The 16,777-nt window shown below is 41.1% G+C and overlaps 1 protein-coding gene across 2 annotated transcripts in view; it reads right to left on the bottom strand.

Moving 5' to 3' along the window:
- cusr (Copper-only SOD repeat protein) overlaps window positions 1-16,777 on the bottom strand; it is a 262,102-nt gene that overhangs the window by 108,779 nt on the left and 136,546 nt on the right. For both annotated transcript variants that reach the window (XM_072557050.1, XM_072557052.1), the window contains one exon: window positions 14,938-15,037. In XM_072557050.1, coding sequence (XP_072413151.1) covers window positions 14,938-15,037 — 100 coding nt within the window. The remainder of the gene's footprint in view (window positions 1-14,937; window positions 15,038-16,777) is intronic.

The following is a 16,777-nucleotide window of genomic DNA, read 5'->3' as shown; positions in this document are numbered from 1 at the left end:
ATTTATCCACTTTTAGGTGTTTCGAGACATCCAGCACTTCCTCCTCTGAAATATGGCCTTTTTTAACATGTCACCATCTACTTCCCCACATTCTATATCCTTCACCACAGTAAACACTGATGCAAAATACTTGTTTAGTATCTCCCCCATCACCTGTGGTTCCTCATAGGCTGCCTTGCTGATCTTTGAGGGGCCCTATTCTCTCCTTAGTTACCTTTTTGTGCTTAATGTATTTGTAAAAACCCTTTGGATTCTCCTTAATCTTATGTGCCAAAGCTATCTCAAGTCCCTTTTTGGCTCTCCTGATTTCCCTCTTAATTATACTCCGACTGCCTTTATACTCTTAAGAGTTCTCTCGATCTCTCCTGTCTACACCTGACATATGCTTCTTTCTCTTTCTTAACCAAAACCTCAATTTCTCTTGTCAACCAGCATTTCCTACACTTACCAGCCTCGCCTTTCACCCTAACAGGAATATACTGTCTCTGGACTCTTGTTATCTCATTGTTGAAGGCTTTCCATTTCCTAGCTGTCCCTTTTCCTACAAACATCTGCCCCCAGTCAACTTTTGAAATTCTTGTCTCATACAGTCAAAATTGGCCTTTCTCTAATTTAGAACTTCAACTTTTAGATCTGGTCTATCCTTTTCCATCATTATTTTAAAACTAATAGAATTATGGTCGCTGGCCTCAAAGTGCTCCCCCACTGACATCTCAGTCACCTGCTCTGCCTTATTTCCCCAGAGTAGGTCAAGTCTTGCATCTTTTCTGGTAGGTACATCCACATACTGAATCAGAAGATTTTCTTGTACACACAAATTCCTCTCCATCTAACTCCTTAACACTATGGCAGTCCCAGTCCATGTCAATTTGTGATAAATCTCTGAATCTTCTTTGAAATAACTCACCTTTAAATCCAATCAGCAAGGGAGTATTTTGTAGCTGATTCCAGCATCAACAAGCACAGTCCAAATTAAATGCACTGAATATGCATGTTAGTTTCTGTCCACACCATCTGAATTTCATTGTTTTCTTCCATAGATTTGATTTTTGGTCATTTCAAGGGGACATAACATTGATGCTGAAAATCTGGCTCCTGCCAATATAATGCTGCTGGTATAAACTTTACTGTGCTCTTATTTCAGGGGATTGGTAGGGGGCTAGCTTTCTACTTCACAAAATACAGTCACCCACATCAAAAAGATTTGGTCAAAACAAGGGAATCACAAGATGGGAATTTTCGCGACTCAGAGCTGGTAGAAAAGCAACAGATGTTACCTCCAGTGAAAACAAATTTACCAATCATAAGAAGAGTACAACCATACATCAAGGAGGAGCCAAGTCTGAGTCAAGATTTGTTTCTTTACCTGATTTCCATGACTTCCTTACAAAGAAAGGAGTAGGCCAGATTACAGGATCTTTTCAAGATGATATTTATGAGCAGACAGATGAAGAGCAGCTACATGCCACTTAGCCTCTCAAGCCTGCTCCACCATTCATTAAAATCATGAATGATCTGATTACTCCACTCTCCCACCTGCTGCAATAACTTTTCATAGAAACATAGAACATAGAAAAATACAGCGCAGTACAGGCCCTTCGGCCCTCGATGTTGCGCCGACCGAAGCCTACCTAACCTACACTAGCCCAATAACCTCCATATGCTTATCCAATGCCCGCTTGAATGACCATAAAGAGGGAGAGTCCACCACTGCTACTGGCAGGGCATTCCATGAACTCACAACCCACTGAGTAAAGAATCTACCCCTAACATCTGTCCTATACCAACCTCCCCTTAATTTAAAGCTGTGCCCCCTAGTAACAGCTGACTCCATACGCGGAAAAAGGTTCTCACTGTCAACCCTATCTAAACCTCTAATCATCTTGTACACCTCTATCAAATCGCCCCTAAACCTTCTTTTCTCCAATGAGAACAGCCCCAAGTGCCTCAGCCTCTCCTCATATGATCTTCCTACCATGCCAGGCAACATCCTGGTAAACCTCCTCTGCACCCGTTCCAGTGCCTCCACATCCTTCCTATAGTATGGCGACCAAAACTGTACACAATACTCCAGATGTGGCCGCACCAGAGTCTTATACAACTGCAACATGACCTCAGGACTCTGGAACTCAATTCCTCTACCAATAAAGCCCAGTACACCATATGCCTTCTTCACAGCACTATTTACCTGGGTGGCAACTTTCAGAGATCTATGTACATGGACACCAAGATCCCTCAGCTCATCCACACTACCAAGTAGCCTACCATTAGCCCAGTAATCCATCTTCTTGTTACTCCTACCAAAATGAATGACTTCACACTTAGCTACATTGAACTCCATTTGCCACCTTTCTGCCCAGCTCTGCAACTTATCTATATCCCGCTGAAACCTGCCACATCCTTCTTCGCTGTCCACCACTCCCCCGACTTTCGTATCATCCGCAAACTTGCTCACCCAGCCTTCAAGCCCCCACTCCAGGTTATTTATAAAAATGACAAACAGCAATGGTCCCAAAACAGATCCTTGCGGAACACCGCTAGTAACTGCACTCCAAGATGAACCTTTACCATCAACTACTACCCTCTGTCTCCTTCCAGCCAGCAAATTCCTAATCCAAACCTCTAATGCACCCTCAATGCCATACCTCCGTAATTTTTGCAGTAGCCTGCCATGGGGTACCTTATCGAATGCCTTGCTAAAATCCATATACACCACATCTACCGCTTTACCCTCGTCCAATTCCTTGGTCACCTTCTCAAAGAACTCAATAAGGTTTGTGAGGCAGACCTGCTCTTCACAAAACCATGCTGAGAATCCTTGATCACATTATTCCTATCCAGATGTTCATAAGTCCTATCCCTTACAATTCTCTCTAAGACTTTGCCCACAACAGAAGTGAGACTCACTGGCCTATAATTACTAGGGCTGTCCCTACTCCCCTTCTTGAACAAGGGGACCACATTCGCTGTCCTCCAGTCCTTTGGCACTATTCCTGTAGACAACGACGACATAAAAATCAAGGCCAATGGCTCCGCTATCTCCTCCCTAGCTTCCCAGAGGATCATAGGATAAATGCCGTCAGGCCCAGGGGACTTATCTATTTTCACCCTTTCTAGTATTCCCCGGACCTCTTCCTTACGTACCTCAAAGCCATCCATTCTAATCACTTGTGACTCAATACTCACATCAGCAACAATGTCCTGTTCCTGAGTGAATACTGACGAAAAGTATTGATTTAGTGTCTCTCCAATCTCCTCTGCCTCCAAGCACAACTTCCCACTACTATCCTTGACTGGACCGATACCTACCCTAGTCATCCTTTTATTCCTGACATACTTATAGAAAGCCTTTGGGTTTTCCCTAATCCGACCAACCAAGGACTTTTCATGTCCCCTTCTCGCTGCTCTTAGCTCTCTCTTCAGATCCTTCCTGGCTACCTTATAACTCTCAATCGCCCCAACTGAACCTTCACGCCTCATCTTTACATAGGCCGCCCTCTTCCCTTTTATAAGGGATTCCAATTCCTTATTAAACCACGGCTCCCTCACAAGAGGGAGCCCTTCTCCGCCCTTCCCTTCTGAGCAACGGGGACAGGCTCTGTGCCAGAGGCCTGAACCTCATTGCTTACCCCTGGTAATTCGTCCCCCCCATCCATCAAGAATCCATCTGCCTCTGGCCTTTAACATATTCAAAAACTCTGTTTGCAAAAGAGTTTCAAAGACTCATTACCCTCTGAGAAAAAAAATTATCCTTCTCTCAATCTTAAATGGCTTTTTGTAGTACAAGGTGTCTCTGTTTAAACACTTTCTCTCTACATCTAAACCAGCCAGCCAAGACTCCTCTAGATCAAACATACTTCAATCAAACAGCCTCTTACTATGCGAAATTCCAGCAACCTAGCCTGTCCAACTCTTGGTCAGAAGGTAATCATGCAATCCAGCTATTAGTCTAGTAAACCTATTCTAATCTGCTTCCACTACATTCACAGCCTTCCTTAAATAGGCTGACCATTACTGTGCACATGTTTTTGCCAGATTGTCTCACCAATGTCCTATACAATTAAAGCTCCATACTTTTTCTGTTAAACTCCCCCCCACAATATGATAACATTTGATTAGCCTCCTATTTAGTTGCTGTATCTACATATTAAACTTGTGCAATTCATGCAGAAGGACACCCAGAACTTTCTGTATCTCAGTACCCTGTAATCTCTCACCATTTAAGTAACAGGATTCTTTGTATTCCTCCTGCCAAAATAGTTTCACATTTTCCCATACTATACTCCATTTAGCAGATCTTGGCCCACTCACTTAAGCTATCTATCGCCCTTTATGTCCTCTTCACAACTCACTTTCCTAGCTATCTTTATGTCATCAACAAATGTAGCAACCATTCTTACTGTCCCTTCATCCATGTTATTTTCTAAACTGAAAAATGCTGAGGCTCCAGCACTGGTCCTTGTGGCACACATCTCATTACATCTTGCAAACCAGAATTTGGCTTATTTATGCCTATCCCATCTTTAATCATATTAGCCCCTTCACCACGATATTTATTTTCCGCAATAACTCTTGATATGAGACCTTCCCAAATATCCTCTGGTGAGACAGGTGCAGAGCTCTGAGATGCAGAGAGATCGAGGTGTCCTGATGCATGAATTGCAGATTAGTATGCAGGTACAGCACATAATAGTTATAGTTTATTGTGAGGGGAACTGAATCTAAGAGTACAGAGGTTATGGTTCAGTTACACAGGGCTTTGGTGAGACTGTATCTGGGGTGCTTTGTGCAGTACTGTTCACTTACAGAAGAATGTATGTGTTGAAAGAAGTTTAGAGAAGGTTAGCTAAACTAATACAGTTCCTGGGATGAGTGGATTGCCTTACGTGAAAAGACTAGACAGGCCCGGCCTGTATCCTCAAGTTCAGAATAGTCAGTGGTGACTTAACTGAAATATACAAAGATCATGAATGGCCTTGACTAGGTGGATATGGAAAAGCTGTTTCCTCTTGTGGGAGAATCTAGAACTAGGGAGTCATCATTTAAAAATAAGGGGTTGCCTATTTAATACAGAGAGGAGAAAACAGTCTGTGTTGAGAGTCTTCAGAATTCTGTACCTCAAAAGGAATGGATGCAGAATCCTCAAGTGTTTTGAAGGGAGAGGGAGATAGATTCTTCATTATCAAGGGTACGGAAGATTACTTAGTGATATGTAGGAACATAGAGTAGCGGTTGAAATCAGATCAGCCATGATCTTACTGAAACACAAAATGCTCAAAGACCTGAGTCGCCTATTCTTATCACTTGCTCAAATGTAAATCAACTGTATATCCAGTATTCTTCTTTATCCACTACACATGCTACTTTAAAGACCTCCAACAGATTGGTTAAACAAGGTATCCGTTTCACAAAACCATGCCGATTCTGCCTGCTTACCTTGAACTTATGAGTGCTCTACTGTAATACCTTTAATAATAGCTTCTGACATATCATGGGAAAGATCATGGTAAGCTAACTGGTCTTTAGTTTCTTGCTTTCAGTCTCCTTCCCTTTTTTGATGAAAGGAAGTATATTCACTGCTTTCTAGTTTAATGGAACTTTCCCCAATTCTAAGAAATTCAGAACATATCAATTACCTCATTTATTACCACTTTTAAGGCCCTTGGGATGATTTCCATCAGGACTCAGGTATTTATCAGTCAATAGCTCCAAACATTTGCTCAGTACCACTTCCCTAAAAAAGAGTAATTTTCTTGAATCCTTCTATCTCAGCCTGAATACCTAATGACCTAGCCTCAGCAGCTTTTGAGAGTAAATAAACAATCCACAGATTCACTACACTCCAAGGAGAAGAAATTCTTCTTCATTTTTGTCTAAACTGAGCAGCCCTATCTGAGAATCTTTCCCCTGGTCCTAGACCCTTAACAAGGGGAAAACAAACTAAGTGAACCTTCTGTGAACTGCCTCCAATGTCACTATATTTTTCCTTAGTCAAGGACCCAAACCTGTTCACAGTATTCTAGCTGAGGTGAAACTCAAACCTTGTATATACTTAGCAAGACTACCTTACTTTTATACTCTATTCCTTTTGAAATAAACACTGACAGTCCATTTGCCCACCCTTTCACCTTCTTGATTTTTGTGATGCATGCACAATCTAATAGGCTTATTATGCAAAAGAAATGAAGATAATATAAACCAAACTATTTACTAAATAATAAAATTTGAAAAATTTCAAAACACAGTAAGGTCAGTGTGTAAATGAGGGAACCCCCTCAGAAATTCAGTTCCCAAATGAGGGAATTTTTAGTCAAGAAAAAACATTAGTATGATGGTAGTTTCATTCATTACATTTCAGACCAATAGTTGATTCGTATAAGAAATGCAAGTAAAACCCTATGTTGTACTTTGAGAGGGAGAAAGTAAAATGTGTTTGTACTATTGTGTCAGGCATTGGTCAGACCCTAGCGAGAAAACGAGAATCTCTGGCTGTCTACATATCAAAACAGCAGAATGCACAACTTAGGAGCAAGCCATTCGGCTCCTCGAGCCTGTTCCACCATTCAATAAGATAAAGCCTGATTTGGTTACTCCACATTCTCACTCATTCCCGCTAACTTTTCATCCCCTTGCTTATCCAGAATCTACCACAGTCTTAAAAATATTCAAAGAGTGTTTCCTTTGCCTTTCTCTGAGAAAAACCTCCTCATCTGTCTTAATTGTGGAATCCCTTATTTTTAAAGGGTGACCGCTATAGTTCTGATGTTCTCATGAGAAGACATCTTTTTCATGTCCACCCTAGCAAGACCAATCAGGATCTTATTCTGAGAAGTTAGAATTGTTTCTGAAAGAGCAACCAGGTCTGCAACTAAAATGATTAAACTTCTAAACGCTGTGGAAACTGAAGTTGGCTTTCCTTAAAATAGAGACATATCTTAAAATATCAAGACTTTCAGAAATTCAACACAGTCTTGTTTTATATCAAAAGGCAATCATTTGAAATGAGGAAAGGAAAACAGGGGCCAGGAAGAAGACGTATCTGTGATGAGACAAAAGGGCCAGATCTTCAACTTTCTACTAATACAGAAAACCGAAATTGCCAATGAGAGCTGAAGTAAGAATGAAAAGGTTTGATTGATGAGATGCTGATCCACAAAAGCAGTTTCATGCCTGGACAACAAGTGAATAATATAACTAAGGAAATGAGACATATGGAGTTTTAGGAGTTGAGTCAAAAAAACAATTCCTTTCCTAAAAAACTTGACATATTGAGTAATTATCATCATGATTCATAAGAAGGTAGGAAATGTACCGTCTTGGACAATGATGTCAACATTTCATTTGGGTTTTCTTTTTCAAAAAAGGAACAAGTTTTAAGGAACTCCATCATTGCTATCCAGTCTATAATTACTCAAATCTAATTGACAAACAGTTCTCTGAATCAGTCCTGTGGTAGATTTGCAAATCTTTTATGGCAATGTGGTTGCAAAATCAAGTCAAGATGAAACTCAGAGGAACTCAATATCTGGTATGTGGGGAAATGAACCTGGAGTGCCTCACATTGAAACATAGAAAATAGGTGCAGGAGTAGACCTTCAAGCTTTCACTCTCATTCAATATGTGCACGGCTGATCATGCAATCTCTGTATGCCTTTCCCACCCTCTCACCTTGATCTCTTAAGCCACAAGGACCATGTCTGGTTCCATTTTGAATCTATCGAATGAACTGGCCCCAACAGCTTCCTTGGGAGAGAATTCCACAGGTTCACAGTTCTCCGAGTGAAGAAATTCTTCCCCATCCCAGTCCTGAATGGCTTACCCAATTCTTAGACTGTGATCCCCTTGATATGGACTTTCCCAACATTAGGAACATTCTTCCCACATCTAGCCTGTCCAGCCCCATCAGGATTTTATATGTTTCGATGAGATCCAGTTTTTCCTCATATGTCAGTCCTACCATCCTAGGAATCAGTCTGGTGAACCTTCACTGGACTCCCTCAGTAGCAAGTATGCCCTTCCTCAGATTAGGAGACCAAAACTGTATACAATACTCAAGGTATGGCCTCACCAAAGCCCTGTATGACTGTAGCAAGATATCCTTACTCCAATACTAAAATCCTCATCCTATAAAGACCAGCATTCCATTAGCTTTCTTCACTGCCTGCTGCAGCTACATGCCAACCTTCAGCGGCTATTCCACCATGACATCCAGGTCTCATCTTTTCCTAAATTGCCACCATTCAGATAATAATCTGCCTTTCTGTTTTTGTGACCACATTTATCTGCATTATATTACATTTGCCAAGTATTTGCCCATGCAGCCAGCCTATCCAGTCACCCTGCAGCCTCTTAGCATCTTCCTCACAGCACACATGGGCACCCAAGCTTAGTGTCACTTGCAAATTTGGAGATGTGGCATTCAATACTTCTGTCCAAATTGTTAATGTATATTGTGAACAACTGGGGCCCCAGCATTGAACCCTGTGGTACCTCACAAATCACTGCCTGCTGCTCTGAAAAGGACCCCTTTATTCGAACTCTCTGCTTCCTGTTTGCCAACCAGTTCTCTATCCATGTCAATACATTCTCTCCAATAACATGAGCTTTAATTTTCCTTAGTAATCTCTTGTGTGAGACCTTATCAAAAGCCTTTTGAAGGTCCAGATACACAACATCTACTGTTCACCATTGTCTATTCTACTGGTTGCATCATCAAAATATTCCAGAAGATTTGTCGAGCATGTTTTCCCTTTAGTGAATCCATGCTGACAATGACCAATTCTGTCATCGCTTTCCAAATGCTCATTTATTACATCCTTAATGATTGACTCCAGCATTTTCCCCACCACTGATGTCAGACTAACCAGACTATAATTCCCCATTTCCTCTCTCCTTCCTTTTTTAAAGAGTAGGGTTACATTAGCTGCCGTCGAGAGTATGGTGCTGGAAAAGCACTACAGGCTAGGAAGCATCCAAGGAGCAGGAGAATTTCAGGCATAAGCCCTTCATCAGGAAATTGTACAATTGCCAAAAGAGTAAAATGGGGAAAGTGGCTCAACCATGGTCAACAAGGGAAATCTAGGATAGTGTAAGGTCAGAGATGAGGTGTAGAAATTGCCCAGAAAAAGCAGCAAACCCGAGGAATGGGAGAAATTTAAAATTCAGCAGAGGAGGACGTAGGGTTTAATTTGGAAAGGGAAAGTAGAATATTAAAAGTAAGCTTGCAGAAAACAAAAAAACTGAATGCAAAAGCTTCTACAGAAATTTACTGATGAAGAGCTTATGCCCAAAGCCTTGATTCTCCTGCTCCTCAGACGCTGCCTGGCCTGCTGTGCTTTTCCAGCACCGCACTCTTGACTCTGATCTTCAGCATCTGCAATCCTCACTTTCTCCTTACATTAGTTACTCTCCAGTCCATTGGATCTCTTCCAGGCTCTACAGAATGTTAGAAAATGATCACCAATGCATGTGCTATTTCCAAGGCCACTTTCTTAAGTACTCTGGGATGCAGTGCATCAGGTCTTGGGAACTTATCGGGTTTTAATCCCATCAATTTCCCCAATACCATTTCCTGACTAATAAGGATTTCCTCCATGCTTGACCTTCTGTCCCTTGGCATTTCCTGAAGATTATTTGAATCCTCCTTAGTGAAGACAGATCCAAAGTATTTGTTTAACTGGTTCTGCCATCTTTGTTGTTCATTATGAATTCACCTGATTCCAACTGCAAGGGAGCTGCATTTGTCTTCACCAGTCTTTTCCTCTTCACATTTCGAAAGAAGTCTTTGCAGTCAGTTTTTTTTTGTTTTCTGCAAGCTTACTTTCATATTCTACTTTCTCTTTCCAAATTAAATCTTTTGTCCCCTTTTGCTGAATTTTAAATTTCTCCCAGTCCTCGGGTTTGCTGTTTTTTTCTGGGCAATTTCTATGCCTCCTCTCTGACTTTACACTATCCCAGATTTCCTTTGTGGACCATGGTTGAGCCACCTTCCCCATTTTATTCTTGTGGCAATTGAACAATTGTTGAAGTTCATCTATGTGTTCTTTAAATGTCTGCCATTGCCGATCCACTGTCAACCCCTTCAGTATCCTTGGCCAGTTTATCCTTATACCAATGCCAATGCATGCCTCATACCATCAAAGTTAGCTTTCCTCAAGTTCAGGACCCTAGTTTCAGATTTAATTGTTTCACTCTACATCTTAATGAATAATTCAACCATATTATGGTCTCTCCTCCCCAAAGGATCTTGCACCACCATGTTGCTAATTAATCTTCTCTTGTTACACAATATCCAGTCTAGGATGGCTTCCTTTCTAGTTGGTTCCTCAACATATTGGTCACAGAAACCATCCCTCTTTCATTCCAGAAATCCTCCTCCATCACATTGGATTAACCACACTGGTAGCAATCAACATGTAGATTGAAGTTAGCCATAATAATTGCTGTATCCTCACTGCATGCATTTCTAATTTCCTGTTTGACACAGTCCCCAACGACACAAGTACTATTTGGTGGTCTGTACACAATTCTTACTAATGTCTTTTTCCCTTTGGTGTTCTGCAACTCCACCTATACAAATCCTATATCATCCAGGCTAATGTCCTTCCTTACTACACAGTGTTAACCTCCTCCTTAACCAGCAATACTACCCCACCTCCCTTTCCTTTCTGTCTGTCTTTCTTGAAAATTGAATAACCTGGACACTGAGTACCCGTCCTTGGTCACCCTGGAGTCAGGTCTCTGTGATCCCAATTACGTCATATCCATTAATAGCTGTCTGTGCAGTTAATTCATCCACCTTATTACAAATGCTCCTTGCATTAAAGCACAGAGCTTCAGGCTCATTTTTAAAATATATTTATTGCCCTTTTAGAATCATGGTGTAATGTGGCTCTTTTTGATTTTTGTCTGTGGTTTCTCTGCCTTCCACTTTTCCACTTTCTGTCCCCACTTTTCTCTGAATTCCTGCATTGGTTCCCATCCCCCTGCCATATTAGTTTAAACCCTCACCAACAGCACTAGCAGACACTCGCTCCAGGACATTGGTTCCAGTCCAGCCAAATCGCAAACCGTCTAGTTTGTGCTCCCCCCCCACCCCCCGAAACCAGTTCCAATGTCTCAGGAATTCGAATCCCTCCCTCTTGCACCATCCCTCAAGCCATGTATTTATCTTAGCTATCCTGATAGATGTTACTTTGTGTACAAAGCATGGTGTAATAATCATTGTAGCCAATGTGTAAATTTTTTGTAAAAATTATATTCATTAAATGGAACTAAAACTGGCGTTCCAGAAGGCAAAATGATGCCTATAAAAGCCATCACAAAATGACATCCAAGGCTATACTTGTAAAGTGAGGTGAAATTACAGAGATTTGTGAACACAGCCCAGTCCATCACACAAACTTTCCTTCCATTGACTCCATCTACACATCCCACTTTCTCAGGAAAGCAGCCAACATAATCAAAGACCCCTCCCACCCCGGTTATACCCTCTTCCAATGGACAGGTGATACAAAGGTTTGAAAACACGTACCAACAGATTTAAGAACTTCTTCCCCATTATTATCAGACTTACGAATGGAACTCTCATGAATTATAGTTGGTCTTTCTCTACACTCTGTAGCTGTAACACTATATTCTGCATTCTGTTCTATTACTCTGATATACTTTTGCAAGGTATGATTTGTCTGCTTAGCACACAATACAGTACTTTTCACTATATCTCAGTACATGTGAATAAATCAAATCAAATATACAGACTCTCTCTCTTACTTCAAATACTTATTGTCTTTGTCCACTATCTAGTTAGTTAAGGTTATAGTGCTGAATTTGGCCAACAGTAGAGGATCAATTGCCATACAAGTTGAGGTAGTTCTAGAGGCATGCTTCCTCATCTTATCACATTATGGTAACATGGCAGAAACCATGCTTACAACCTTAGTTGACTGCAGCAAAGGGCTAAAGCAGAGAAACATTGTGTACCAGTTATTCAGTGTAGTTAATAAACTAACCAGATGTCTTGTACACTTCTTGTGAGAAGACATAGAAGCAGAAACAAATCAAATCAGCCCATGAATCTGCTCTGTCATTCAATGAGATCATGCTGATTGAAGTATCCTCGACTCCACTTTCCCACATTTTCCAGATAACCTGTGATTCCCTTACTAATTAAAAATGTGTCTGCCTCAGCCTGAATACCTAATGACCTAGCTTCAGAGCTTTCTAGAGTAAATAAACAATCCACAGATTCACTACACTCCAAGGAGAAGAAATTCTTCATTTTTGTCTAAACTGAGTAGTCCTTTCTGAGAATCTTTCCCCTGGTCCTAGACCCTTAACAAGGGGAAAACAAACTAAGTAAACCTTCTATGAACTGCCTCCAATGTCACTATATTTTTCTTTAGATAAGGGCCCAAACCTATTCACAATATTCTGAGTGAGGTGAAACTCAAATCTTGTATAGATTTAGCAATGACGTGGAGGGGCCAGTGTTGGGCTGGGGTGGACAAAGTTCAAAATCACACAACAACAAGTTATAGTCCAACAGGTTTATTTGGAAACACTAGCTTTTAGAGAACTGCTCCTTCATCTAGCTAACTGACAAAGGAGCAATGCTCCGAAAGCTTGTACTTGCAGATAAACCTGTTGGACTATAACCTGGTGTTGTGATTTTTACTTAGATTTAGCAGGACTACCTTATTTTTATATTCTGCACATCCACTAATATCATTTATTGTATCCGTTGCTCCCGATGTGGTCTCCTCTACATTGGGGAGACTGGGCGCCTCCTAGCAGAGCGCTTTAGGGAACATCTCCGGGACACCCGCACCAATCAACCAAACCGCCCCGTGGCCCAACATTTCAACTCCCCCTCCCACTCTGCCGAGGACATGGAGGTCCTGGGCCTCCTTCACCGCCGCTCCCTCACCACCAGACGCCTGGAGGAAGAACGCCTCATCTTCCGCCTCGGAACACTTCAACCCCAGGGCATCAATGTGGACTTCAACAGTTTCCTCATTTCCCCTTCCCCCACCTCACCCTAGTTCTAAACTTCCAGCTCAGTTACTGTCTCCTTGACTTGTCCTACCTGCCTATCTCCTTTTCCACCTATCCACTCCACCCTCTCCTCCTTGACCTATCACCTTCATCCCCTCCCCCACTCACCCATTGTACTCTATGTTACTTTCTCCCCACCCCCACCCTCCTCTAACTTATCTCTCCACGCTTTAGGCTCACTGTCTTTATTCCTGATGAGGGGCTTTTGCCCGAAACATCGATTTCGAAGCTACTTGGATGCTGCCTGAACTGCTGTGCTCTTCCAGCACCACTAATCCAGAATCTGGTTTCCAGCATCTGCAGTCATTGTTTTTACCTTATTTTTATACTCCATTCCTTTTGAAATAAATATTAACAATCTAGAAGATGTCTGGAACAATTAAAGAAGTCAGGAAGTAGTGGTGAACTTATATAAAAGCCTTATTAGTTTGTGCTTTTGGCACATTATGGCTTTGAGTCGCACATAAGACTTGGCCTTCTGTTTCTGCTGGTGTAAGTTATACCAGCGGCATTTCTGACATTAATGATAGGTTTTCTGTGACAGTCACTCATTATTCTGTAAATCTCAGAAATACTTTACTTCTTAATGGCACAGCTTCTGCACGCAATTAGCTCCCATTATTTTTAGAAGCAATCCAAAAAAAATTCCAGTCCTGAAATCTATTTTTCAGAGAAATTAGCTGTCTGGTAATGTTTCCAGCAGATCCAGTCAGTTATTCATTCAAGTGGGCGTCCATTCAACATGAAAGTGAAAAGAAATTGTTTTAAAACAGAAGTGGAGGACACTGTCCTAACTGTTAAGGGAGTCAAAGTTTATCAAGATTACGGCAGAATGTGGAATTGGACACAATCAGCTCTGCCCTGATCTCTTTATTTAAATTCATTCATGGGATGTGGGTGTTGCTGGCTGTGCCAGCATTTATTACTCATCCATTATTGCCCTGGAGATGATCATGCTGAGCTGCCTTCTTGATTGCTGCAGTGCTTGGGTTGTAGAAACATCCAACGTGTTGTTCAGAAGAACTGTCATGATAATCAACCAGCAACTGTGAAGGAATGACAATATGCTTCCAAATCATATTGGTGTGTGGATGGAGGGGGAGTTTCAGTGATGGCCATCCCATACATTTGGTGCCCTTGACCTTATAACGGGTAGAGGTCTCAGATTTGGAAAGTGCCATGGGTGAAGTCTTGGGGAGTGCAGTGCATCTTGTAAATGGTACTCACTGCAGCCACTGTGTGTTGTTGGTGAAAGAAGTGAATGTGGAAAATTGTGCATGAAAAAAAAACTCAAGGGGCTAAGTGGCCTTCACCTGCTCCAAATTCCTAATGTTGTGTCATCAACATCAAATCATTTCAGTACAATACCTTCGGGAAGAAACAGCATTCAGATAAATAAACAACATTACAACAATGTTATAATGCTTTATCATTGTTTTTGATTTGATATTCTAACATTATTGTACGTTTATGAAATCGCTTCATCTAAAGCATTCCCAAATGGGGAGAATACAGTGCATCTCAGCCTATTGTCTAAATTCTAACACTATACCAAGGAAATACGAAACACATTCCCAAAGCAAAACAGATTTTTAAACCCTTTGTCTTCCACCAGTACTATAGCCAATCACAAATGTAAAATTATATTAACTCAGAATGAACAATGACATTTTTGGCCATGCTTTTGAAAGGGAATTTTGGATTGACAGGCATGTTTTTCACAGGAACCACTTGATATACATTATTGTACAAATCACAATGATGTAAATTACCACAGTGCACTTGAATTAATTCCACACATTGCTGCAGCAAAACAGGGAACCATCTTATCTTTATTTGTGAGGGAAAAAAATGTAGTTGATAAATAAAATACTGCCTTACCAGAATAATTGTACCTGAGACCATACCATTAAAGACAGCTCTGGCTCGAATAAATTCGCCATCTGTAGCCTTCGCCATAAGCAGATTTGCACATTGTAAACTTTCTCCCCAAGAATCAGCATTATCATGGCATACAAAATAAAAATAAATAAAATTAGAAACATTTCAAAATTAATAGAACAGTTTAACTTTAATAATTTCTCAGTTATGGATTTTAAAAAAGCATACTGACTCTGAACGCGAATAATGAGCTTCTAAGCATTTCATGCTTGACAAGGTTGCAGCTATAGAATTCGACACAGTTTGACTCACTATAGTGTTCAATACTTTCCCCAGGCAAATAATTTTTCATTTATTTTGCAGAAAAATGAAATCAACATAGAGCCTATGAATTCAATTATGAAATGGTTGCAACAAGAATGCAATTTTAAGATGTGTTTTTATTATTCAAATTAACGCAAAATAGAAATCATTTTGTAGGAACTGTAAAACTGGAGTGCAAAATCAACTTGCAAAGGCCCAAAAGCTGGATTTGATTCCCTCGACTGAAGATTAATATCAATTACATCTACTGGGCTGTACTCAGCTCATAAACATCACATAAAGGTGGGGGATTTACACACTTAGAGCAGAACATTTACAAAGCACAAAAATGTCAGAAGTGGCCACACCTCTCAGAAAAGTGTTTGGTTCAACGACATCTTAAGAACACCAATACAAGTCTATCAATGACAAGCATCAAGAACTTTCAGAATACTTGATACCTATGAAAACTCTTTTCTAATCCTGCACTCCACTTTTCTCCTTAAATCAAGAGAAGTACATGATAATAGATCAGGAAAATTAGAAGTCGGTAGGGATACGTTTTTGACAGACCACTGGACTGCATCTAACAAGAGTGCTTTAGTCCACATTCCCCAGGCTGGACAAATTGGAAGCAGGAAGGGGGTAAACTCACCTGTCTCACAGGAATTCATTGAATTGATGTAGAATTTTTCAACACTCAACCGCAGAGGCTGGCAATTTAAGGTACCAGCAGCAGCACCAGGAACTGTGATCCCTGTCAGTATGAGGTGTGCGTGATGCTGGATCTGGAATAGTGGAAGAGTCTGGGTGCCTACTGGGGCCAAGGTGACAGGCCCAGCAAGGGGAAAAGGAAGGAGAAGGTGAAGAGGGTGTGGGTCTGTAGTGGAACAGCTAGCAGGGGAGGTGAATGTGGGAGCAATGGGTCAGGCGTTTCAGATAAAGAGGATCTCTAACTGTGTGACCATCTCATGCAGAGAAAGCTGCCAGGCTTGATTCTTGGCTGCAAATTTACCCAACACCAGTTAAATCCAAGTAGGGGCTGAATTAAGCCCTGACATTGGCTGACAGGTAGATGGAATATGAAATGCTGTACATCTCTATGATGTTAAATCTCTCCCTGTTACAAAACTGCGTGGGAATAGGAGCAGGCAGTGGCATGGTGCCCACTAGATTTAATGTATCGTCTTACCTTCAAACCCACTGAGTCAGGTATATTAAATCCAGCTCATGGTAGGAAAAGAATTGCATTTTTATAACTATGTAGTCACCTAATGCTAGATGTTACAACAGATGAATCCAAATGCAAGAGGTTGTTTATATCCGGATTGTGTTGAAGGAAGAAACGAGAGCCTCTTTTCTTGGAAGAGATTAATTCATAGGTGTATACGAAGCTACATAAGCCCTCACACAATCTGATATATTAACACTGTTCATCATTCGCTAAGTAGGATGGTCCACTGGGGAAATTGTAGGTCACTGGCCCTGGGTTCTATGGGTCCTTGTGTAACTGATGAGCCCGATGCCAGAGCCCCAC

This window comes from Chiloscyllium punctatum, chromosome 38 (assembly GCF_047496795.1).
Source record: "Chiloscyllium punctatum isolate Juve2018m chromosome 38, sChiPun1.3, whole genome shotgun sequence".
Lineage (NCBI taxonomy): Eukaryota > Metazoa > Chordata > Chondrichthyes > Orectolobiformes > Hemiscylliidae > Chiloscyllium > Chiloscyllium punctatum.
The sequence above is the reverse complement of the archived record's forward strand: the minus strand, read 5'-3'. Positions and strand labels throughout refer to the sequence as shown.